The 23658-nt window shown below is 36.7% G+C and overlaps 1 protein-coding gene across 1 annotated transcript in view; it reads left to right on the forward strand.

Moving 5' to 3' along the window:
* LOC131066374 (peptide methionine sulfoxide reductase A3) overlaps positions 1-22080 on the forward strand; it is a 73244-nt gene extending 51164 nt beyond the window's left edge. The window contains exon 2 of the mRNA XM_058001126.1: positions 21555-22080. Within this exon, the coding sequence (XP_057857109.1) occupies positions 21555-21806 (252 nt within the window). The 3' untranslated portion in view covers positions 21807-22080. The remainder of the gene's footprint in view (positions 1-21554) is intronic.
* The last annotated feature ends 1578 nt before the right edge of the window (positions 22081-23658 follow it).

Below are 23658 nucleotides of genomic sequence, written 5' to 3' on the forward strand. Positions count from 1 at the left end.
AAACTCTGCGAAAAAACTCAGCAACTTAAAAACACGCTTAAACTTAGTAAAAAATGCATTTTTTTGCAAAATTTAATGAGAAGATGCATCCAATGAGTCAATAAATGATAACACAAAAGAAACAAGCTGATTCTAGATATATTTAAATGCAAAGTGTACAAAATCGCATCCTCATGAGGAATGCTGATGGCTGGAAGCAAAATAGTAAATAGTTTTTGTAAAACCAAAAGTAAATACATCTTTACAAATTACAATTACAACTTCCTCTTCCCAGCTCTAGCTAAAAGCCTAAAACTATTTACTATTCCTCTTCCTCTTCCCAGTGGAGATCTTCCCAGTTTTGAGGGTGAGAAAAAGAGGGGTAGAGAGATAGGTCTAGATCTTGGTGGAGATCTACAAACGCACAATATTTGAAATTTCATCATTCATACCGATAGTTTCAAACTTTCAACTCTAAAATGTATAATACCAAGATTTCTTCAATGCTAATTATGTTGTTATATGGAGCCTAATCAGACTTGGAGGTTAAATTTTCCCTACTTCCATCAATGCAGTTTCCCCCTATATTTTTCGACGGGGGTTTGGGGGCATCGCCCCCAATTTGGGGTCAAGGGGCATCGCCCCTTGTGGGGTCAAGGGGCCAAAAATACTTTTATTATTTTATAAAGGCGTCAAGTGTTATAAAGTATAAGAAAGGAAAAAGACATATTGAAATGCCACTTATACTTAAATGTTATATTTCATGTGTATATTCTGATGAAGAGAATGAAACTAACCTGAAAAAACAAAAAATGATAATTTTTTGACATGTTTGGGCCTCTTTTTTTAGTCTAGCCGAGTTTTTTAAAGAAACTCGCCGAGTTTTTGCTGCGAGTTAAAGTCAGAAAAACTCGCAGAGCTCAAAAACTCGGCGAGTTTTTGAAACTCGCCAAATACTCTGCGAGTGTGCCATCTATGGTCTAAGTTAGTCTTGTGATATGATATGAATACTTGCAAGTGTAAATCAACAACCTAGGCTAAGAATTTCAGCTCTAGAGCTGATAATTTATCAAAATCTCAATATTGCCTAAAACCCTAGGTACATATGTCAAAACCCAAGCTTGCAAGACCTGAATGTAACCATCTAAATCAATAAATTATACCTTGAATTATGCTTAGATGATTAAAATGCGTTGAATTAAAGCCTCCTATACCAAAACCTCATGGAAGTAATAAGCAAGAAGCTGGATTTGTCTTCAAACAAAGTCTGATTTTGTGTAAAAATAATCATATAAGCCTATTCCAGACCCGTGAATTGCTTCAAAACAGACTGGTTATATCAATTCAATTGCTCCTTTGACAAAATTATCTTTCTAAATGAGTGTGCCCTTGATCGATTGCTGGATCATGTCAAGTTGATGATGTAGATTCGATAAGCTTTCTCCAATTCGCTGTTTGGATTAGTGAATCCACTATGCTCTAAAGGCTTTGGCTTTCCCAAGTCAAAATCATTTTTTACAATGAAGGAATTCGCTGTGATATGCAATGACAACCTTGATGATATCTGATCAAAATTAGAATCGCATCCCTTGGGGACAAATTTGCTGTGAAAAGGGTCAATTCGCTGTAGATAATGATCAAATTTGATGCCTCCAATGACTTTGCTTCAGTCTTAATCAAAATCGCCCTCAATCAAAGAGTGACTCCACTGTGGTTTATGAGCAATCGCTGCCTTCAATAGAGCTTATGCAAAATCGATTTTAGTTTGATCAAATGAAATGATCAAACATAACTTTATAGTTGCTTGAAGGGGTGCGATACTCCATCACAAAGGCCGACATGATTAAATGATTTGCAATAAAAACTTCTAAAGCCAACTTGAATCATCGAAGTCAAATTTAAATAAAATGTTTCTTCCTCCAAATTGTGGGGCCCATTCAATCATCTTACAAACATCATTTCCTTAAGTCGCTGATCTAAGAGGTTAAAGACAGCCGCTCATCCTTAAGTCGCACTTTTGATATGTCAATGACAATCGGTCACCCCTTAAGTTGCACATTCAAGGTAGCAAAGGAAATGATCTAGTTCTTAAGTCGCACATCTAGCATGCAAAAGGAAGTAATCAAAACCTTAAGTCGCACTTTTCACCGGGCAAAGGAAGTGATCAAAACCTTATGTTGCACTTTTGAGGTAGCAAAGGAAATACCTTAATCCTTATGTTGCACTTCCAAGGGGTCAAAGGAAATGCCTTGATCCTTGTGTCGCACATTTAGACCCTCAAAGGAAATGACAATTTGCTGATTGAAGATGGAATCGCTCAACCTATTGATCTCGATCAGCAAAGGAAATGAAAATCCTTAAGTCGCTGCTTGGGAAGGCAAAGGAAATCACCCAAAACCTTAAGTTCGTGGATTTGATCAAGTAGCCAATCTCCTTCCCCACTTGATATTGCTTGATCCTAGCAACACCTTGTCAAAACAATGATGATCTCAATCAAGGGCAATGCTATGCATGACTGGGGCAAGTAAATGCCTAAAGTGCTTAAGTCGTACTTTCAAGGTGTCAATGATTGAGCTTCAATGCCTATGTCGCACTTTTGGGGGGTCAATGATCGTGCTCCAAAACGCAAACCTAGAATACTTACCCTCCAAAAGTAACTTAGTCCAATTCGTGCGTCATTTCAATCAAAACCAACAAATGATGTGGATACTTGACCTTTAAAATGCTGACTATGAAACAACTCGAACTTATTGTCAAAAGGATCAGTCTAGCAACTTAGCCTAACAAACCCCTAAAACTGAAAGCAAAAGAGGGGTCCCCATTTGTGATGGGGCAATGTGTGAAATGGTCACAACAAGTATGGTTGTTGTTTTAGATTTGTTTATCATACTCTATCAGAAGTCCTATTGAGGATATCTCTAGGAACACCCTCCTAGGTCTAGCTTATTCCAAAGCTGAAAATGTGTGTACTCAACAGAATCGGCTCATTTATGTCACTATTTGAGCATAAGTCTTGCTGCCCATTACCTTTGTGGACAATTTCCCTAGCCTTACATTTTGGTGCTGGTCTTAGGATTTGTGGAGATACATGTTTGATAGCTAGTGGGTACAGGCAACATTCACTAGACTTTTCCTAGATCTAGATGTAGAGGACATAGTCTCGGGTGAGTTTGGCAATTTTATAGTTTCAATAAATCACAATCTTAGGGTTTTTCAGACAAGTAGAAGAAGTATGCTCATACGGGGTGGTATTTTGTGGCCAAAGCTCTAATTGCTTTTAACCTTGCTCTAATTGCTTTTAACCTCTTGCAATCAAAGTTCTTAGGTATATATTTTAAATCTTTTTACTTGCTTTTCTTTGGCGGTTAAAAATTAAATTTTATGATTGCAAATGTTGTATTGACTTTGTTTGATCTCAATAGGTTGCAAGTTATTTTTCACTTGAGTAGAATTGGAGTTCAAACTCCATTATCCACTAATTTAAGTGCAATTGGTTGGCTACAAAAATGTCATTGAAAGTGGTCTTTGTGCATTCCAACTTGTGTCTCCTATCATAGAAACAAATCAAGTACAAGGAGGGGGTGAAGAGGAAGTGGCATGTAGCTCTTAAGTGTGTCAACTTGGATGCTTTTGTTATACAACTTTCCATGGTGTCTTTAGAGGACAATGAGACTTCTATGTAGGACTTATAGAGTGCAGCTAGTGAGAGTCGCCTTGGTGTTACTTGTGGTGCAAAGTTGCAAACAACCCCGTGATGACATTGATGCTCTCAATGAAGAGCAATATGAAGATTACTAATTGTAATTTTGTATTGATTTGACATTGAATTATCAATTACCTTTATCACTATAAGTTGTGTTTTCAAATCTATATATTTTTTCGACTATGACATGTCACTTATTGGCATTGATACTTCCCAATAGGCACTCCATTTACATCCAATGCAGTAGAGCCCAGTAGGTTATGTATATTAGAATATTTAATTATATTTTAGTCATCTATATTTAGTTCCTTGTTTAATGGTCATTTAGCTTTTAAAGCTTTATTTAGCATTTAGCTTTTTCTTTTTAAATTAATTAGCTTTTAAGCTTTATTTAGCGTTTAGCTTTTTAGTAGTTCACTTTAAATGACTTGTTCTTAATTTAGAACGTCGTCTTGTAATCTCTATATATACGCTTGTATATTGTTGAATACATTATCCAATTATTGAATAATTTATTCAATTTATTTTTCATGGTATTAGAGCGGGTCGATGGGATTCTTTAAAGTTTGGCGAATTTTTTAATAAAAATTCATGGCCTTCTTTCTGGAATATTTTTCAGATTTTTTTTTATTGTTTTTTTAATAAAAAAACGATTTTGCTTTTTTAAGGCTTTTTGAGGGTTTCGAGGGTTTCTGGTTCATGGGTGAATTTCTGTGTTGGGTTTCTGGTTCATGTTTTTTTTAGAGTTCTGGAGATTTTCGGGCCTGCAACCTAGATTTTTTTTTGCAGATTGAAAATTTTCCTAGGCTTTTTGCAATTTTCGACTAGGGTTTTGACCCTTCAGTTTAAGTCGAAATTTTATTTTGCTTGCAAATTCTTGGTGGGTTTTTCGAGACCTCAACTAGGTCGTCGTCAAATTTTTCTGGGTGCATTGTTTTCTGTGCCTTGATTTTTGAGCCGTTGGATTTGTATTTTGTTTTCAGATTCTTGGTGGGTTTTTCGAGAGCTTTTTCGGGTTGGTTTCAGATTTTTTTGGGTGCCTCGCTTTTCGTGCCTCGAATTTTGTGCCAACAAATTTGCCTTGGAATTTAAAAACAGTTCACAATTTTTGCTATTTCTGTGGAGGTTGGGATTTTTGCTGTTTTTTGGGCACCATTTATGCCGTTTTAAGTGTGCAGAAAATTTTAATTTCTGGGTTTCTTCCAAACCTTGAAATTTACACCTTGGAATTTGTGCCAGAATTCTCCTCCAGGGTTTCAGATTTTTTGTGCAGCTGCTTCTATTCTGATTTTTGAATCAGATTCTTCTGTCTCATGCTTTCACTAGGTTGACCTCATTCAACCTCCATTTTTGTGATGGCATCTTTGACTAACATCATGTTGGAACACAGACAAAAGTTCAACAACTGTCACAACATCCGGAAACAGTGCATGTTCACGATATCTGAATATCGTTGCCTTGATCAGATTGATTTAGGCAAGACCTCGTCTTACAGGTCCCAGGGTTTTCACGATTTTTTCCTGAAAAATTGTCTGTCGGTTTTCTAATTTTTTCCACAAAAAATCATGGGAGGGTTTTCACGATTTTTTCCTCAAAAATTGTTCGCAGGGTTTATAATTTTCCCTTAAAAATTATCTCATCTGTAATCCATGATATTCGCATAAGATTTTAGTTATCCGGGTTTTACCCTTTTTTTCCACAAAAACGATGATTTGTAACCTTAGATTTCTTGGTTTTTCGATTTTCTCCTCAAAATCGTGCTTTGTTGCAGTTAGTTTGGGTCACACCTGCCAGGGCGAACATCTGCAATCATGGTATCTTGCAGTCAGTTTTGGAATTGATACTCTTCGGCAAAAGGGTTTGCCGATTTTCCTCAAAATCATGGTTTCGGGTTTCAATTTGGTTACCCAACGTCAGGTTGGATGGATTCTGGTATTTTTGGTCATTAACACTTTTCAGATCCAAGGAGGGTCTCCACTGTAGCAGATTGTTCTTTTCATTTGTGATCAAAAGACCTGCAGTGTCTTCTGTAGGGTAGTTAGTAGATAGAATGACCATTAAGGGAGGGTATTAGAATATTTAATTATATTTTAGTCACCTATATTTAGTTCCTTGTTTAATGATCATTTAGCTTTTTAGTTAATTAGCTTTTAAAACTTTATTTAGCATTTAGCTTTTTCTTTTTAGATTAATTAGCTTTTAAGCTTTATTTAGCGTTTAGCATTTTAGTAGTTCACTTTAAACGACTTGTTTTTAATTTAGAACATCGTCTTGTAATCTCTATATATACGCTTGTATATTGTTGAATACATTATCCGATTATTGAATCATTCATTCAATTTATTTTTCATTGTAGAGTGACAAGTTCATCAACTAATCTAGTGGTACAAATGTTCAATTTATAGATGAGAGAGGAAGTTGATGATGGCAATACCATTGAACTATATTTGTAATGTTCATGTTTTCATTGATTCCTGTTGCACTTTTCCAGAAATTTTCTGTTTCAAATGTCAACATTAATTGGTGTAATATAAATTGTGTCAAATTTTTTGGATTTTCAAATGGACACTCTATTTGTTTTTGTACAATTTTTTCCCCTTAGGATTGTGAAAAACCAAGAAGCTTACATATCATCACTAGTGGGGATTAATATAATAGTAGCATTATATTTACTTGGCAATTGGAAGTGTAAATAGAATTCAATTACACAAGTTTAAAAAGGGTAAAACACAAGAAAAACAAGGCAAATTTAAAAAATAATAGTCATAAAATGCAAAACTTTTTTGCAGTTGTTATTTCATGCCAAGTGTAGTGCATAGAACCCTCAACTTAAAATAGTTTTGGAGAAAAATGCCAAAACCAAACTTATAATGTTTTTTGAAATAATGCCAAAATCCCACTTTTCCTAAAGGGAATGTGTTTTCTTATTGGGTCAACTTGGGTTTGATTGGGTGTTGGCTAGGCCTGCAATAACCTGATCATGCCATTTTGACTTGGCATGATCTATAACCCAAGTGGTGTTTGCTTGCAATTAACTATGTTAAAGTCTCATATTTGCTACAATGCTTCACGCTATTGCAAGATACCCTTTACAAACAAGCTTACGAAGCCGATGATTGATTGAATGATGAAAAGGTTGATGCTATTGGATGGATTTAGCTACAAATTTTTTACATCGGTGCTAAAATGAAGTGAATCTGGACATGCGTGCTAGAAAATTTCTAAGAGAGTGGAATCAATTGCCTTGCATAGGATATTTATTTGTTCGTTGGTCTTGTTGTCATGAAATTTTCAAGATCAAAGTTCTCAAATTTCTTGCCTCTAAATCTGTCAAATTGATGTATTCATTTTATTGAGTTTTTCTATCATAGTCAAATCATAGTAAATTTAAGTTCAGGGAATGTCTAGTTGACTTAGAAAATTGAGTTTCATTTAAGAAACCAAAGTTATTATGCTAATAGGGCATTCCAAGTTTTCATAGCACTTTGTACGAAGGAAGTGGGTTCCCAAACTTTAAAGCTGGACCTTATGCTTCCAGTTTTGGGATTCATATGAACATTAGACTTAGAGTAGGTAAAAAGAGCACTAATCCCCAAACCTTGAAACCCCAAAAATCAAAGCAAGACTAGATTTTGGTTTTCACCATTCCAATCGCACAGATGAGCAAAATGTTGCTGAACTCCAAAGCTTGATGATGGAGTCATAACAAAGTGCATTTATTTCAAACATATGGTAGAATACTTTATAAATCAGTAGGAACACTAGGAAGTTCTCCATTTAACACATTGTAAACATGAAACCTTCCCAGCTCATTGAATGATCTCTTGCAAATTTGAACCCTCCCAATTATCATTGAGTTGTCATTTGAATCATGCATCAGATTTCTTTGACTTATTAATCAAGCCCCAAGTATCTTTTCTTTTATTCTTGGGGGTTTTACAAAATATTACGCTCTTTGCAAAGTGTCCTACTGCAAGTCTCTATCTTCACATTAATGCTCTCTAGGTACTTTATACTTGAAAAACCATGTCCATTTCACTTGCACTGAAATATCTTTACCTCATGTAGGGTTTCTAAGCTAGCCTTCATTTTGATTCTAACTTTGTACATTTATGTCCTTGTGATAGTGTGTGGAAATTGCTCAAAACCCTCATTTGATTACCTTGCATATTTTAGAATTGTCCCATGTTTTCCATAGTTTTTTTTGTGCTTCTACAATTCAAAATTCCATAGATTCTTGTTTATACATGTGTGTTCCTGTTGGGTTTTTGAACATGCTTGCACATCTTTTCAAATTTGTGAAAGTATTATAAATCCCAAAACTTGACTTTGCTTCTGTTCTTTAAGTTTTCTGTCTCTAGTGCTCATCAAAATTGATTTGTAGAATGTAAAATCCCAAATTTTGTTTGCATTTCAGTCTTTTGGACTTTCATTACACAATTGTCACTGAAGTGCAAAATTTTCTTGATGTCTGTAGACCTGATTTCTTCTCTGTTTTCAAGGTTTTTGCTCCTTTTAATGTCTCCTCAAGTAGAGAAAATGAAGTATGAATTCAAAGGAGCCCCTCTTGTGTCCAAGATCACATTGAGCTTGAATAAATCTATGATACTGATTTAGGTCATGCTAATCTAAATGAATTTCACACAAGAATGAATGATGCAAGTAAAAGGACCCCCTGTGATAAGTGATATTGTTGCAATTGGTATTGTGGAAGTTGGTGCATTCCCTTTTTTAGTGTAATCTCTTGACCTTGTTATTGCTTGTGCTAACAATTATTAACTCTGATAGTAGAGAAGTCAGGAATTTACTAGCTCAGCCATACTTTAGATTATGCTTGACTGCATAGAGGAGATTTTTGAAATCCCAAGTAATGAGAAATATGCAGGAATTAATACTGAATCCTTTTCAGGATTATTTCAGGAAGAACATTGATACATACAGTAGAGTTTTGAATCGCAAGTGGTTGAAAAGAAGAAAAGTTCCAGGATGCCTAAGACATTACACATGAGTGATTTTCATGAAGAGCTAGATGACATTATCACTTTCATGAATAGAATTTAAGGTAGCCCCCTCTGCAAGAGATTTTCACCCTTGGATGTTTCATTACATTACCACCATCTTGGAAGGAATTCAACATATAGATTGGGGAACTTATATAAGTGATAATTTACTTAAGCAGTTGTGAGAAGTGCAACAACCAACCGTTTCCACATGGTCTCCTATTTCGTGTGTTCACTAGCCAAGAGAGAAATCTTTCCTAGATTAAAGAGTTGGTAGCATGGAATCAGCAAACTATTACAAAAGAGTCTATGATCATTACCTACAACTAGAATTTAATGAAAGTATGAAACATTTCAAAAGGGTGAATGATGCGTTGATCTTATATCATAAGAACATTGGAGAATGTGATTTGAATAAACGTATGTCATTAGATGTTACAACAACAATAGCTAAATGGAGGATGTTCATCTCACTCTGTCCAACCACTATAAAGATCAGTCTCATCCAAATCAATGGGATCTTCCGACTTGTCCTCTACCCTTGTGTGTAGTCGAAGGTTGTATCGCACAAAGACATTTTTGAGCTAATTTGTTCCTCTTCGTTGTGTGGATGGCCTCAAACAAGCTCCAATTGTGTTCCTAGTTGGATGCACAACAAGGTTGGCACAAAACAGAGGCAAGATCTTTGGAGATTTGGGGTATTTGCACCCCAATCTATCCACCAAGTATCTACAAACTGAAATATGGAAGAGTTAGAAAGAAAAGTCAAAACATATTTTTTCCAAATTATCAATGATTGTAAATTTGAAATTCGTAACTTGTAAGATGCATGTGATATAAAGACTCCAAATTCTATACTTGGTGTCTGAGTGGTTCCTCCTCGCATAGCTAGCTTCCAAGAAAAGAGCCTAACGCTTCCAGTCTTGTAATTGTGCAATTCCTGGATCTTGAGGTCTCTCACCTCAACTTGGAGTGTCATCCTTTGAATGCATGTCATGAGGCCCTCCATAACCTCTTCATTAGAATTTGAGAAGTAATCTGAATAAAAAAATGGGGGTCTGTTGACGTGTATTTTGTACACAATCATACACAGAATAAAATACCCAAAGGCATCTTATCCTCTCTTGAATAAAGTCGCTAACTGCTGAAGATTTCGCAAGAAGGATCAGTTAGGATGACTCCAATGTTCTTGTAAGTAGGGTCTCTACGTGTGGATAAGCACCAGTGGTCGTTGTGATTTGCTGTGTCCTCAAGGGGCCTTACGTTGCCGAAGATTTTGCTAAACTAAACAAGTATCAAAAAATAACAAAAGGATAGGGTTTTGCAAGAGGTCTAATTTAGTCTAACCCTAAGAATGACTTCATGTGGACAAGACTTGGCAAGATTCAACCAACTTCAATTTTGCCATAAAATAACAACTCAATTGAAATTGATGCGATCTTCTAAGGTAACAAATGGTTTTCAATACATCAAAGATCAAAGACACTACCACGAAGGTACATATCCAAGATACAACAATGATTGAAGGTTAAGTGATTCAAGTATTCTCCAGTTGACCACGCAAGGCGTTCCTACAATCAGCAAGAAGCTAGTGGTTTGGAAAGCGAATCCTACCAAAGATCAAGTCCAACACTTTGTCCTTCGAATTAACACACTACTTTGATCGAGAAATGATTCAAGAAAATTGAACAACCATGAAGATAACCAAGAGAATTGCAACAAAACACCATAACTTCAATATTTCATTGATTCCAAAGTCATCATGTACAACAATTGTTTGAATTCTTTCTTCAAAACTCAATCTTGCTACAAAAGTAAATTGCTTCTAAACTCTAATCTCTCTAATACATCAATAATCTAATCTTCTTCTCACATCTAACTTATGAAAATGAAATGAAATGAGGGTATAAATAGCATCCTCAATTACAATGAATGGTCTAGATCAAAAGTAGATCAACGGTCAAGATCATGACACCTAAACCCTAATTAGGGTTTGTTACAAAAGTTCCCCTTTTATTGCACAACATTAAATGCATAGCCAATTATAAATTTGGCACGAAAATCTAGGAGACATAGACCAATGACAATTAAGGTGCCATGTCATCTATAACAACCTCTCATCTAGAATCTTATTCCCTTTCCAATGCTCCTTTTTAGCATATGCAATGAATCTTGATACGATTCCCTCGATCTCAGCAATTGGAATCTCGGGAAGATTCTTCATTCTTTCTTCCAAGTGGATGACCTGATCAAATGCATCTAGAAGAGCTGCGTCCCATGTAAGTTCAAGTTCCTTAGTCTTTTCAATCAGGAGCATGGTAGCAAACATCTGGTCCTGTTGCTCATCTGTGATATTGACGTCCTTGCAAAAGATGACCTTGATTCTATCTTCCAATTCTTGCAAATCCACATCTGTCTCAACTTCGATCCTCCTGCCAAGAATGGTACGTAGTACCTCAAATACTCTGTCCTGGATCGGGTTGATCACCTCCTCAACATGACTGCACCTAGTACTGATGTCCTCAAAGAGAACTTCCTTCATCTGGAGTAAGGTTGACCACTGAAGTAAACTGTGAGGTCCTCCATCCATAATCTTTTCCTGCGCTAAGACCTTCCTCGATGTTTGTCTAATTACTTTCAAGACAGGAATGATAACATCCTTGGTATGAGCAAAAGCGGCTACCGTTATCATCAAATTGTGGATGATCTCAAGAACCTGAATAGCCCTATGAATAGTCTTCATCATCCTTGTTGCAAATTCTACGGCAACTGTATGAGATTTATCCATCCAAGTACTCATACGCTGGACCATACTCCTGAATCTCTCTGCCTCACCAATTGATTGAAGGGGAAGTGCCTGTATGGGTGATCTTGCTGGATCCTGACGTCCTAAAGGCTGATTGAGATGGCTGAAATATGCTCTCCATGCACCTCTCTCTCTCTCGAGCTTTCTACTCTTCTCCATTTCTTCTCTAAGTTTGTCCTTCAATGCGTCAAAGGAATCTGTGGCATCATCTAGTGTCTGCTCAGCTGTGGATGGACCTAGCTCAAATGTCTCTACATCATATTCCTCTGCTAGGATCTCACCTTCGTACTTGTCTACTGCCGGTGTAGCTATCTGTAATTTTCTGGATCCAGTCTCATCTCTAATCATCTTGGACATCTTGGTAGCCTTTCTCTTCTCTGTCACTTCCTGGGAATGTCCAACAAGGCTCTCTAAATCAATCACATTGTCTTCGTCCTCGATCACAATCACCTTTGTTAATCTTTCCTTCAACCAATCTGGAATGGCTGATCTTGTCTCTCTAACCTGAATCTCCTTATGCAATATTTCATCTTCTCTGTGAGGAGATGTTACTTCGTCATTATTCTTGTCTTTATGTAACTCATAATCTTGGAGAGATCCACTTGGTGACCCTTGAGGTACCTGTCCTTCTTTATCATTCTGAACCATCGACTCCATAGACTCTTCCACTTCGAGTGTCCTTTTCTCTTGTCGAGAAGATGTACCGGATGAACGATCTCGGCTGGCCTCTTGTTTCTTCTTGGAAGATTCTCTCTTTCCAGGTCTCTCTTTCCTCTTCGAGCCTCTTGGATGGAGATCGCCTTCACTTGCACTTCGAAGGTTGCCTTCATTTGCATTTCTGGGATTAGGATTACCTTCGCTTACACTAGCTCCACCCTCAGCTGGTTTCTCTTCCAAAGCGAAAGTCATAGCTATGCCTTGCTCTCTCAACTTCTGATGCTGCACATCAACCCATCTGCGAGTACAAGACAAGACTGGAGCCATCAAAGCATCTAGATCCACAACCTCGGGCTCATTCCAATCTAACCTTACTGATTTACTTTCTCGATCATAGGATGATTGGAGATGTCTGCCACTGTCCTGCGCTTGGTCGGCCACTCTGTAAATCTTGCATTTCCTGATGAAATCCAAAGGCAATCTAGAATGCATCTTTCTTTTTACTTCAAGATCATCTAAGAGATTCATCATAAAATCTTCAATCTGAAACTCATGCTTAAACTTCCTACCGACTGTCTCCTCTATATACCCATGTGGATCAAAGCTTTCCCTCAAAGCAAAGAATGAAAAAGAATACAACGCTAACTCCTTGTCTGCGTCATCCATGGCTAAAGCATTAGGACATACCTCAACTGAATTGCCCAATATGATGGGTACAGGAACTCCATTTCCATGTCTGTGTCTGAATGCCTTCGCATAAGCTGCCAACTGTCTTGTTACCTCAAGTAACACTATTCTGTCTGTCGGATATCTCGGCAACATGTATGGAGGTGAAGGACATCCATGAACTCTGATATAAGTAAACTTCGGAAACTGGATAAACCAAGCACCGTACCTCTTCACTAATTCCTGTGCATCCTGAGATAATCTGTTGTGAATCCCGCCTTGCAACGTCCTTGTGATGTTCATAGTGAAGGTATCATTAACCAACTTGTAGTTGCTTCCTGGCGGATGATGCAAGTGAACATAGGAATCACAAACTCTGACCTCGCCGGGTCCTCTTCCAGTCACTCCTCTGTGAGGTAGTCCTGCGTACTCAAAGCTCCCTGATCAAGGCATAGATGACGTATGAACTCATGTGGAAGGACTTGGTAGCTTTGAGTCTCCTCAACTGTACGTCCAAGCAATGGCTAATCATTCTAGCCCAATGAATTGTTCCTTTACCCTGAACTATCACCTGGATGAAGTAGAACATCCACTTCTCAAAGTAAAAAGCTTGAGGTGCACCTGTGACTCGGTTGAGTATTGTAATCAAATCTCTGTACTCCTCCTGGAAATCAATCCTGTGTGGTGTGTTCGGTACCTTGCTCAGGCGAGGACGACTCTTGAGTAACCAGTTCTTGTTAATGATGCTTAGGCAAGCATCTGGATCATCTTCGTACATTGACCTGGCTCCTTCTATGCTCTTGTAAATCATATCTCTGTGCTCTGGAAGATGGAAAGCCTCACTTATAGCTTCCTCTGAAAGATAAGCTAAAGTGTTTCCTTCCTTGGACACGATCATTCTGGATTGAGGATCATAATGACGAGCACACTCGATCATCAATTTATGACACTGTACTGCTGGAGGGAAGCCGGCCGCCTTAATGATGCCACTTTCAATTATCCTCCAGGCGACAGGTGATGGCTTGCCAATGTAAGGGACCTCTCGAAACTTATTCGTGCTGAAGTTGCCCAAGTTAGTATCTCCAATGTTGCTCCACTTCGACACGATCTTGGTCTCCACTTCTTCGGTCTTTTGATCTTCCTTCATGAGAGCTGGACGACTGGTGGATGCTCCTGCCTTCGGGGTCGCCATACCTACACAACATTTCATAATAAGTAACTAGATTTGGCAATGCATAACATAGATTAGATTAAAGATTAATTTTAGGAAACCTCATGATAAGTCTTTGAGTTATCATTTCCTAAATAACGATTAAGCTATTGAAATTCAAAATTTCAAAATTCAAAACTTGAAGCAATGACGATCAAAATTCAAAAATGTAAAACAAGGGACCACATCGCCATACCTCAATTGAGAGCTTAACTCTTAAAATGCAAAACAAGAAAATCGCCTAGGCAAAAATCGAAATTAGATGGCTTCAACGTGATCTCCTTCAAATGAACGTCCTCTTTATCAATTCGCCACCCTTGGGGATGTCTTTGACGTGATCTTCAATGTCCTTGGTCAAGTTCGCTCAATATGGAAACTAAGGTTCGCACCTCCTTTGATGATGCTTGCGCCTTCCTTTGCTAAATTCGCACTCTCTAAACACAATTCGCACTTCTCCTTTGAATGGAATTTCGCACCTCTCCTTGATGAAATTCGCACCTTGTAATTGTCTTCTCCAAATCGCATGCAATAGAATGATGTTTTAAAATGCCATATCACACCCCCTTTATATAAGCGCTTACCTCCTTAATGGCCTCTAGGCCGACTTGGAAATAAAGCAAATAATAACAAAAATTAAATTAAAAAAACAAGGCCGACTTTTGTAAAATAAACCCAAGCGCTCCATTTTTCATTAAAAATAATAATTAATTAATTAATTGCCATCGTTTTTTAATTAATAAACTCGATTTTTTAAAAGGCAAAAATTAATTAATTAATGTCCAAGCGCAATTTTTAAATGCTATTTAATTGAAATTTTAATTTTGTCGATTTTTAGCATTTAATGAAAATTCAAAAAATGTTTGTTAGCGCCAAAATTTGAAGGTGGAAAGTACAAACCTCATCGCCCTGGTCCCTGACTGAGGGACAGGAGCGATCTACCATTTTAGCCTGGAATCTCGTGTTTTTGACGTTCAAAATCTCCATCCTTACGTTGAAATTGGCATTTTTGCTAGGAATTTCAAACTTGGTTAACTTGACCTTGTAAATGAATGCCTCTTGAGGTGATATCGCCCTGGTCCCTTGGAGAGGGACAGGAGTGATCTAGGTGTTTTCTCCTTGATCTTGCTTGTTCGATCACCAATCTTTATCATAAGGCAAACAAGAACGTTGTTTCTTCATTCCACCTTAACTTCACTTGGTCTTTACAAGGCACTTTGATGCTTAAATAGATTATCGCCCTGGTCCCTTGGTGAGGGACAGGAGCGAACCTTGTACCTTAGCCTAAATTGGTAATATTTTGACGTTCACTTCTCTTGTGTCGCCTTCCAAATGATATCCTTGATCTTATGTACCTTGGCTTTGGCGTGACCTTGAAGGAAAAGAGTGATTAATGAAAAATCGCCCTGGTCCTTGACTGAAGGACAGGAGCGATATAGCTTCCTTGTTCAAATTGATCACCTTTTGACGCTCAATTTCTTTGCATATCATCTTCTTAAGATACCTTTGATATTTTGTGACCTCGCATAACCTTGTCTTGGCATGATTTTTGAATGAATTGGCAAATATAGTAAATATCGCCCTGGTCCCTGACTAAGGGACAGGAGCGAACTTCAATGTCCTGGGCTCATGCTTGCTTTCATCAACTTGCCATTGCTTTCATCGCGTAAAATGAAGTCCCTTGATCCCTCTTGGCCACTTGATACTTGATAAACCTTTGAAAATCTAAGCCTTTGTGAAGATTTCGCTCTGGTCCCTGACTAAGGGACAGGAGCGAACTTGGGTATATAATGAAATTTTCCATCATCTTAACTTGCAATTGTCTTCAAAGTGCAAAACGATGTCCTTTACTCCCTTTCAAACATTCAAAATGTGAATAGCAACCCAAATTTGGCCTTATTTGAACACTTTTGCTTTGGTCCCTGACTGAGGGATAGGAGCGAACTGGGACATTTGGTGTAATTCTTTCAATATTGGCGACTTTTGATACTTCGTTCTTCATTGAGACGCTTCAAAATGTCCTTGCCACCTTTCACCTTGACTTGGAGAGGTTAAAACTTAGAGGAAAGGCAACATGACCATCATATCGCCCTGGTCCCTGGCTGAGGGACAGGAGCGAATTTAGACTTGTAGGCTCCATCATACTTTGCCAACTTCCAATTTTATCTTCAATGGTCTTGTAATGCATCCTTTCATTCATTCATGGCTTGGAATTCATTCAAACTTGGCAGGAAATTGACCTAAGGCAAAAATCGCTCTGGTCCCTGACTGAGGGACAGGAGCGCCTAGGCCAATTTGAGTCTCCTATTGATGTCTTGTAATCTTCAATTTGTATTCAACAGGTTCATTTCACCCTCCTTTGTTGCCTCAAACCTAAAACTTGCTCAATCTTCACCCAAATTTTGCCTTATGAGGAATTTCGCTCTGGTCCCTGGGAGAGGGACGGGAGCTATACTGAACTTCGCCCTGGTCCCTGGCTGAGGGACAGGAGCGATTTTGCTTCAAAGTCATGTTTTCTTCATGTTGGCGCTTTCAACTTATATTCAACTGATGAAACATATCTCCTTGGTTCTCTTCAAATCGTCAAGTTGCTCAAATCTTGCAAGGACAAGGCAATGTTTGGTTTTGAGCTCCGGTCCTCCACTGAGGGACAGGAGCGATTTTCACTCCTGGGGCATTTCTGTGCTCATGAAATTCTTCAAATTATATTCAACGGAAAGATCATGCCTCCCTTTACTACTTCCACTCGAAAAATCATCTTGATCCTGCAGGGACAATAAGATTTTTGAAAACGAGCTCCGGTCCTTCACTGAGGGACAGGAGCGATTTTGCTCCTACAGGCCAAAATATCATGATTTCGGGATTTTGATCACTTCACAAGGTAAAAACAAGTCATTTCCAATGCCCGGGATCAAATATCAAAATTTTCAAAATTTGGTCAAAATCACTCAATTGGACAAAATTCACAATTTCATCATTCATACTTAGACAAATTTAGACTCTTCATTCAAAAATCCAATTGAAAATAGACCAACTCACTTAGCCTCTGGCGAATTCACTTTATTCAAAATTGTATCCTGCGAGAGGAAGCTCAAAAAAACTCTCAAGACTGACTGGACTTTGGCCTGAAAACGACAAAACAGAAACCCTAAGGCTTGACCCTAAATCCAGACAACTGACAGACTACCAAAACCCTAAAAAGCAGAGCGAAAGGCGAGCAACAACGAGCAAAAAGAGGGGGTCCCCATTTAAATGGGGCGATGTGTGAAATGGTCACAACAGGGTCGAGGAAGTACCCTGCTGCATGGATGGGTTGGTGGAGTTGATTGTATCACTTTCGATCAATGAGCTCCCAAATGGGATCAAATTTGAGGCTCCCCTTTGTAATAATTTCGGATGGATTCTTTGGCCCTATCCATGGCCTCATAAATATGTACCCCATTGGGTTTTGTTCCCCATCTACTGAATGGAGAACTCTAACCAAGGGCTCCGACAACTACAATTTACAATTACAAAAAGATCAAAATTACAAATTTATAATGAAAGACTTAAATCAAAGAATAAAATATTCAATTTGAATTTAAAATCAAAGTTTTGAGGTTACCTTAATGATCTTTGTAGCTCTTTGTGCAAAAAGGTTGTCAAAGACTATGCTTGCAACAGTGTCTCTTCCAGGCTTCTTTGAATATGATGAGTCTAGCCATGCTTGACTCACAAACATCCTATACGAATCCTATTTGTATGGGCCCAACCATATGACCACCATGGTTCAAGTACACAATTGCAATCAAGCTCTAATGACCACTATATATATAGCTGTACCCAAACGTACCATACCTAAGAGAATTCTTTTTGCTGTACTGATCTACCATAATCCCATTCTTGTACTGGACATTACCAGAACTGACAACTTAGGGATCAAGTGATCACTTGGGATCTTATGGGAGTGCCTCGGGAGCGCTTGGGGGCATACCCACAAAGAATCCAGGGTGGCTGGGACACTCCCAGGATGCTTTTTGTTGCCACTCACACTCTCCGAGCATTTTGGAGTGTGCACAGGACCAGTTTTTGAAGAACCTGGAAACATAGCTGATAAGTGATAAGAATGCTTTTGTAATTAGAGTTGATTTTTGGAAGATAGTTTTTTAACTGAATTAGTATAAAGATAGGAGGAAGATAGATGACTGTAAGGCTTCAGAAGTTTCTCAAAGCTCTGAGAAAGTTGTAACATACCATAATAATCTAGTACATGTTGATTTCCATGCAGCTGTGAGTTGTATTAGTTGTGGAGGTTGTCTTGTAAGTTTTTTGAAGTAGTGAAAGATCGGTTTGAAGGTGTGGTTATCTCTGTATGTTTTTGCATTTGAAGTTTCATTATTGTGTGATTTATGCTATGTTTTCTAGCAGTAGGACATAATCACTAGGTATTTTGGAAATTCTTCAAGGAAACCCAATTCAAAAGCAAATTCCTTGAAACTGAAAGGCATAAGAGTATTTGACCATATTCAAATTTCAATGAAAAAATATCCTAGGATGTTTGAATTTGAGATGCTTTAGGTATTGTGTGGAGAACCTTTTGAGTGGAAAATGTGAACTTCATTGTTAATGTGTTGAGTGTATATAGAAATTTAAAACTTCTGATTTAATAACCTTTGCTTGAATGCATTGTTTTCAGTTATGCCATTTTGAACTCCATGGATATGAATTCTAAGCCATTAAATCCTTTTCCACTCTCTATTTTCAACAAGACACCACAAATAAGAGCTAAACCTCTTTTCTCAAATTTTCTAAGAATTATTTATTTCCTTAATGTGCCCAAATCTTACCAAGTGTACACATCTCCATTCCCCCTTCAATCTTTGCCTTTTGTCCTTGATGAATCATGGTATCTTGCACTCCCCACACTCTTATTTGCTGCACAGTTTGCTTCGGTATCCGTTTTATGGCGTGATCTACTAAAAGTGCTGATGCACCTTCACATCTTGTAGTTCTCGTATGTCATCATTGGAAGATCATTGTTGAAACTTGAATCCAGTTTCCATTGCCAACATGTTAACAAAAGATATTGGATCATTGTTGGTAAATAAGTAGAGATATTAAATTTTATTGTTTGTGAAAAAGCCACCATGTAGAACGACTTTAATAGGCACAACAACTTATTTTGCATGCCTGTAGAAATTGATGGGGATCTGCCAATGCTAGCTGCAGACAGTAGCCATTATCATGGAAAGAACTTTATTTTATTTTGAGTCTTGACTGCATGCTGGTATACAATATATGAATAAAACTGGTACCTATGTATATCCAGTAAGTGCAAAGGACAAATACCAATGCATATCAAGTCGCAGCCCCAAAAATCTTTTGGGAGAAAAATGAGCTAACCAAAAGTTAATGTTTTTTCAAAAAGCTGGGATTTAATTGGAAAAAAATGGATTTTAAAATAACTTAGAAAAAAAGGAAAAATCTTTTTTTAAAAAAAAATTTAAAAGCATTTTATCAACATAAAGAGGAGCAAATAAAAATGAAATTTTAGCCCCATGAATTGTAGACTAGATATTTTCATATATGTTTGTAGCTCTGATTAAATTGCATTTCCATAATGCATATTGCATAGCTATTGCATTTCCATAATTGCATTTCAATGATTGTGGTAGCCAAAGATCGGTTCTTATAAATTATGAAACTTATAGTTTATTCCAATATCCACTGGTTGTTAATCTTAAGAAAGATCCATTGCTAGTTAATGTTCACCATATAATAATAATTTTAAGCTGGAAAAACAACTCTTGAATGTTCACCATTGATTAACAGAGTTGCATGGACATGAATACAAAGTAGTTTAACAGAATTGCATGGACGTAGATACAAATATGATTTCTATATTTGATACAAAGGTTTAATAGTTTTGTTAACAGAGTTGCATGGACATGGAATGAATATGATAATCTATATTGGATATAGTTATTTTTCAAAACTCTCTATGGATATAAATATGACAATCATATATAATAAAATAGAATAAATGTAAATTAAAAAGTATTAAAATATAGTTTATTATTTTATAATATAATTTTATTAATAACAGATATTAAATTAAGTTTAAATACTAATAGAAGTATTATATACATCTTGAAATAAATTAATAACAAATAATATTAAACTTAGTAAATATGATAATATTTTTACTAAATATAATTATTAATTTTAGTAATAAATAAATAATTATATTTGAAGAAAATAATTATTATTTATTCAATAATAATAAATAACTTTATTAAATAAATATTAAAAATAATATTTAGTTGGAAAAATAGAGGCCCTTTTTCCTTTTCAGCTCTGTTTTTGCTGTTTCTTTGGTCATGGGATCTAGATCAAGAATGACTCCTAATTGAAAATTGAATGTAATCTGAAATGTTGATGAAAAATATACACAGCTGGTTTTAGACGCAATCTTTTGAATGACATTTTCCTCTTTACCTTACTTTGGTCACTTTGGTGAACCAGTATAAAGATAGGGCCTTCGACATGCTCAATGTTGGCCATGGACAGGGTACAGTTGAGTTTTCGCTGAGAATTGATGGCTCTCAATCTGATGGCTGATCTTTTTTCTCGCTTATGTTAGCATCTGGCTGAGGGCTTTTAGCATGTGTAAAATGAACCTAAATTCATTCCTGCCGCTTCTCATGCTTGCAAAACCTAACCTACACGTTCAGCCCATGGCAGTTGTAGCTGGAAATGAGCAGAAAATACGGCAGCAAAAATGTGTGTGAAATCCTATCTGAACGAATAATTTGCAGGTCAAAATTGGAAGGAAATAGTCAAATTAATAGAAGCTGCGACTACGTGCAATCTTGGCGTATTTATAAGGGAAATAGCACGATAATGAGGGGGAAAGTAGGTAAAAAAACATGTGCGATTTATTTAAAAAATCACAAATTTTAGGGAGAAATCGTGAAACCCAGCAATTTGTGATTTCGGCAATTAATTGTGAGTAGGTTAAGAACATGTGCAATTTATTTAAAAAATCACAATTTTTAGGGGGAAATCGTGAAACCCAGCGATTTGTGATTTCTGCAATTAATTGACTTTTTGCGATTTCTGCTCTCTATGGACCAAATAATATTTCAACATTTATGATTCACGATGTGCCTAATTTTCTTGCTTTCCCAGGCCCCATGGAAGTTTGGCAACGTCTATCCATCACCATTGATCATGTTTAATAATTAGTTGAAAAAAAACTCGTTCTATTTTAATTTTTAATTATTTAAAAAACACGGTCAAATGATAAGTCTGGGTGCTGCATAGACAATGGCTGGAAGTTTAGCCTTAGGTACCCAGAAGCAGCTGTGGGTGGGGTTTTGAGTGTTTGTGTCTTTTTTCCTAATCTTTCTCTAAAATGTGATGTGGATTTCTTTCTTATTGAAGTGTGCTTGATAATACATTTTAAATATGCTTCATACACCAATTTCATCAACATTGGCTAGAGTGTAATTTGCATCAGGTGTCTGATTAATTTGCATTCGTATTATATTTCAGGGCAATGATGTGGGCACTCAGTATAGATCTGGTATATATTACTATTCGCCTGAGCAGGAGAGAGCTGCCAGAGAATCAATGGAAACGCACCAAAACACTGTCAGTCAAAACATTGTGACAGAAATCCTGCCAGCCAAAAAGTTCTACAGAGCAGAGGAATACCATCAGCAATATCTCGAAAAGGGTGGTCGTTTTCATTCCAAACAATCTGGAGCTAAAGGTTGCACTGATCCCATTAGATGCTATGGTTGAAACCAAGCCAATGAAAGCCTATTGAATTTCTCTCAACTAAGAATAAGATGTGTGCTGATGCAAAATATTCAGTCTAATATTAGCTTATATGATGTTAGAACGTGCCTTGTTAGGCAAGTGTGATTGAAGTAGAAAATAATTTTTTCAGTCATGACAATGCAAAAGGTGTCATCTCTACAAAATCTGATACGATATTAGAATTATGATTTTATTTGTTTTGTTGTTCAAATAATGTGCAAGGCATCTTTTGAATTTATGCTTTAAATTTACCTCAGGCTGTCTGGTTTGGCATGATGTTTAATATGTTTGGATTTTGTTGTACGGGTACCTGTGTCAATATGTAGTCTCTGAAATTTCATCGAATCATGAAATTATTCAGGTTGATGTATTTAACAATATTTGGGCATGATAATATGTTGTCATTTCACACAAGAATTGAGCATAGATTTGTCTGATAATGATTTAGTTCCTTTGTCACTGCCTTAGCAATTTGACATTGACCTGTATGTAATGTGTCTGGGATTTTGTTGAAAGGGTTGCCTGTGTGAAAAAGTAGTTTTTGCACTTTAATGGATCATGAACTCATTTAGGTTGGTGTATTTAGCTATATTTGGGTTTCTTCTCACAGGAAATGAGCAAAGATTTGTCTGATAATGTTTTAATTTCTGTCACTGCCTTCTCAATATAACCATGGTCTGTGTGTGATGGTAATTGGGTTTGAAAAATAAAATATTAATTTTTAACTATTTTATTACTCAGTTGTAAATTGATGCTTTCTAAAGAACTGCAATTTATATAGGACCGATCTTCCCAAATTGAAATTGTTTGTGTAAATCACAATGCAATGGTACCACCTAAACTATACTTACAGAAATGTAGTTGTTTAGTTGGCAAGCTTACCAATCAGTTCTAGCCAACTATCAAACTGCCAACACCAGGGACTTGAAAAGATAGGAGTGCATTGTCCACAGAGCATAGACATTATACTAGAAAGAGATTATATTACAAATCAGAAGACCATAGCACAAATTGCGGAGGAATGTGGACATAGATGCTTTCCTGCATTCACACACTTATCATTTTCTGGAGGCTAGAACACTTTGTATGAGCAACGAGAAAGACATCACAATAGGTCGTAGCAAGTACAAGACCATCAACACCATCAGCAATATATCCATTTTATCATCATGCTTCCAATCTTCATCTTAATACTTCACTTAATGCTTCTAATCCCCATCTAAATATGATATCATTATGATAACATCTCTGCAACCACCATTATTCTCTATCACCATCATAACCCATCATCACATCATTAGCAACATCATACCAGGTATAAATATCAACGCCAAAAAGGTGGACATCCACAATAGGAACATTTTCAATCACCAGCCATCTACACATCTATCTCAAACCTCAACACCTTATTAGCATCTAGTCATTAATAACACCACCTTCAACAATTCTCCACCATGGCCATGTACACAACTACACCATGTGACAACAATCACCATATCATCAATGACATCACACAGGCTGAGGGTTGACATCAATGACAATGATTAGAAATTAATGACGACAACTACTAACATTTTGTACTTAAATTTAATCATATTTTGATATCAAACTGTTTTTAATTATAGATCCAAACATTGCAAGAGATTGGTGAATTAAGTTTACTCCAATTGACTTACCATTATTTTTTATTTTATTTTTTGAAGTCCCAATATATTTCTAATGCAAAAATTTGTAGTATGCTTAATTTTTTGTGAAAAGATCTTTTTCACAAGATTCTGTAGGATATTGCATCTTTTGGGATATTTTTGGTCACTTGCTTGACCTCTAGCAAATC

This window comes from Cryptomeria japonica, chromosome 3 (assembly GCF_030272615.1).
Source record: "Cryptomeria japonica chromosome 3, Sugi_1.0, whole genome shotgun sequence".
Classification (NCBI taxonomy): domain Eukaryota; kingdom Viridiplantae; phylum Streptophyta; class Pinopsida; order Cupressales; family Cupressaceae; genus Cryptomeria; species Cryptomeria japonica.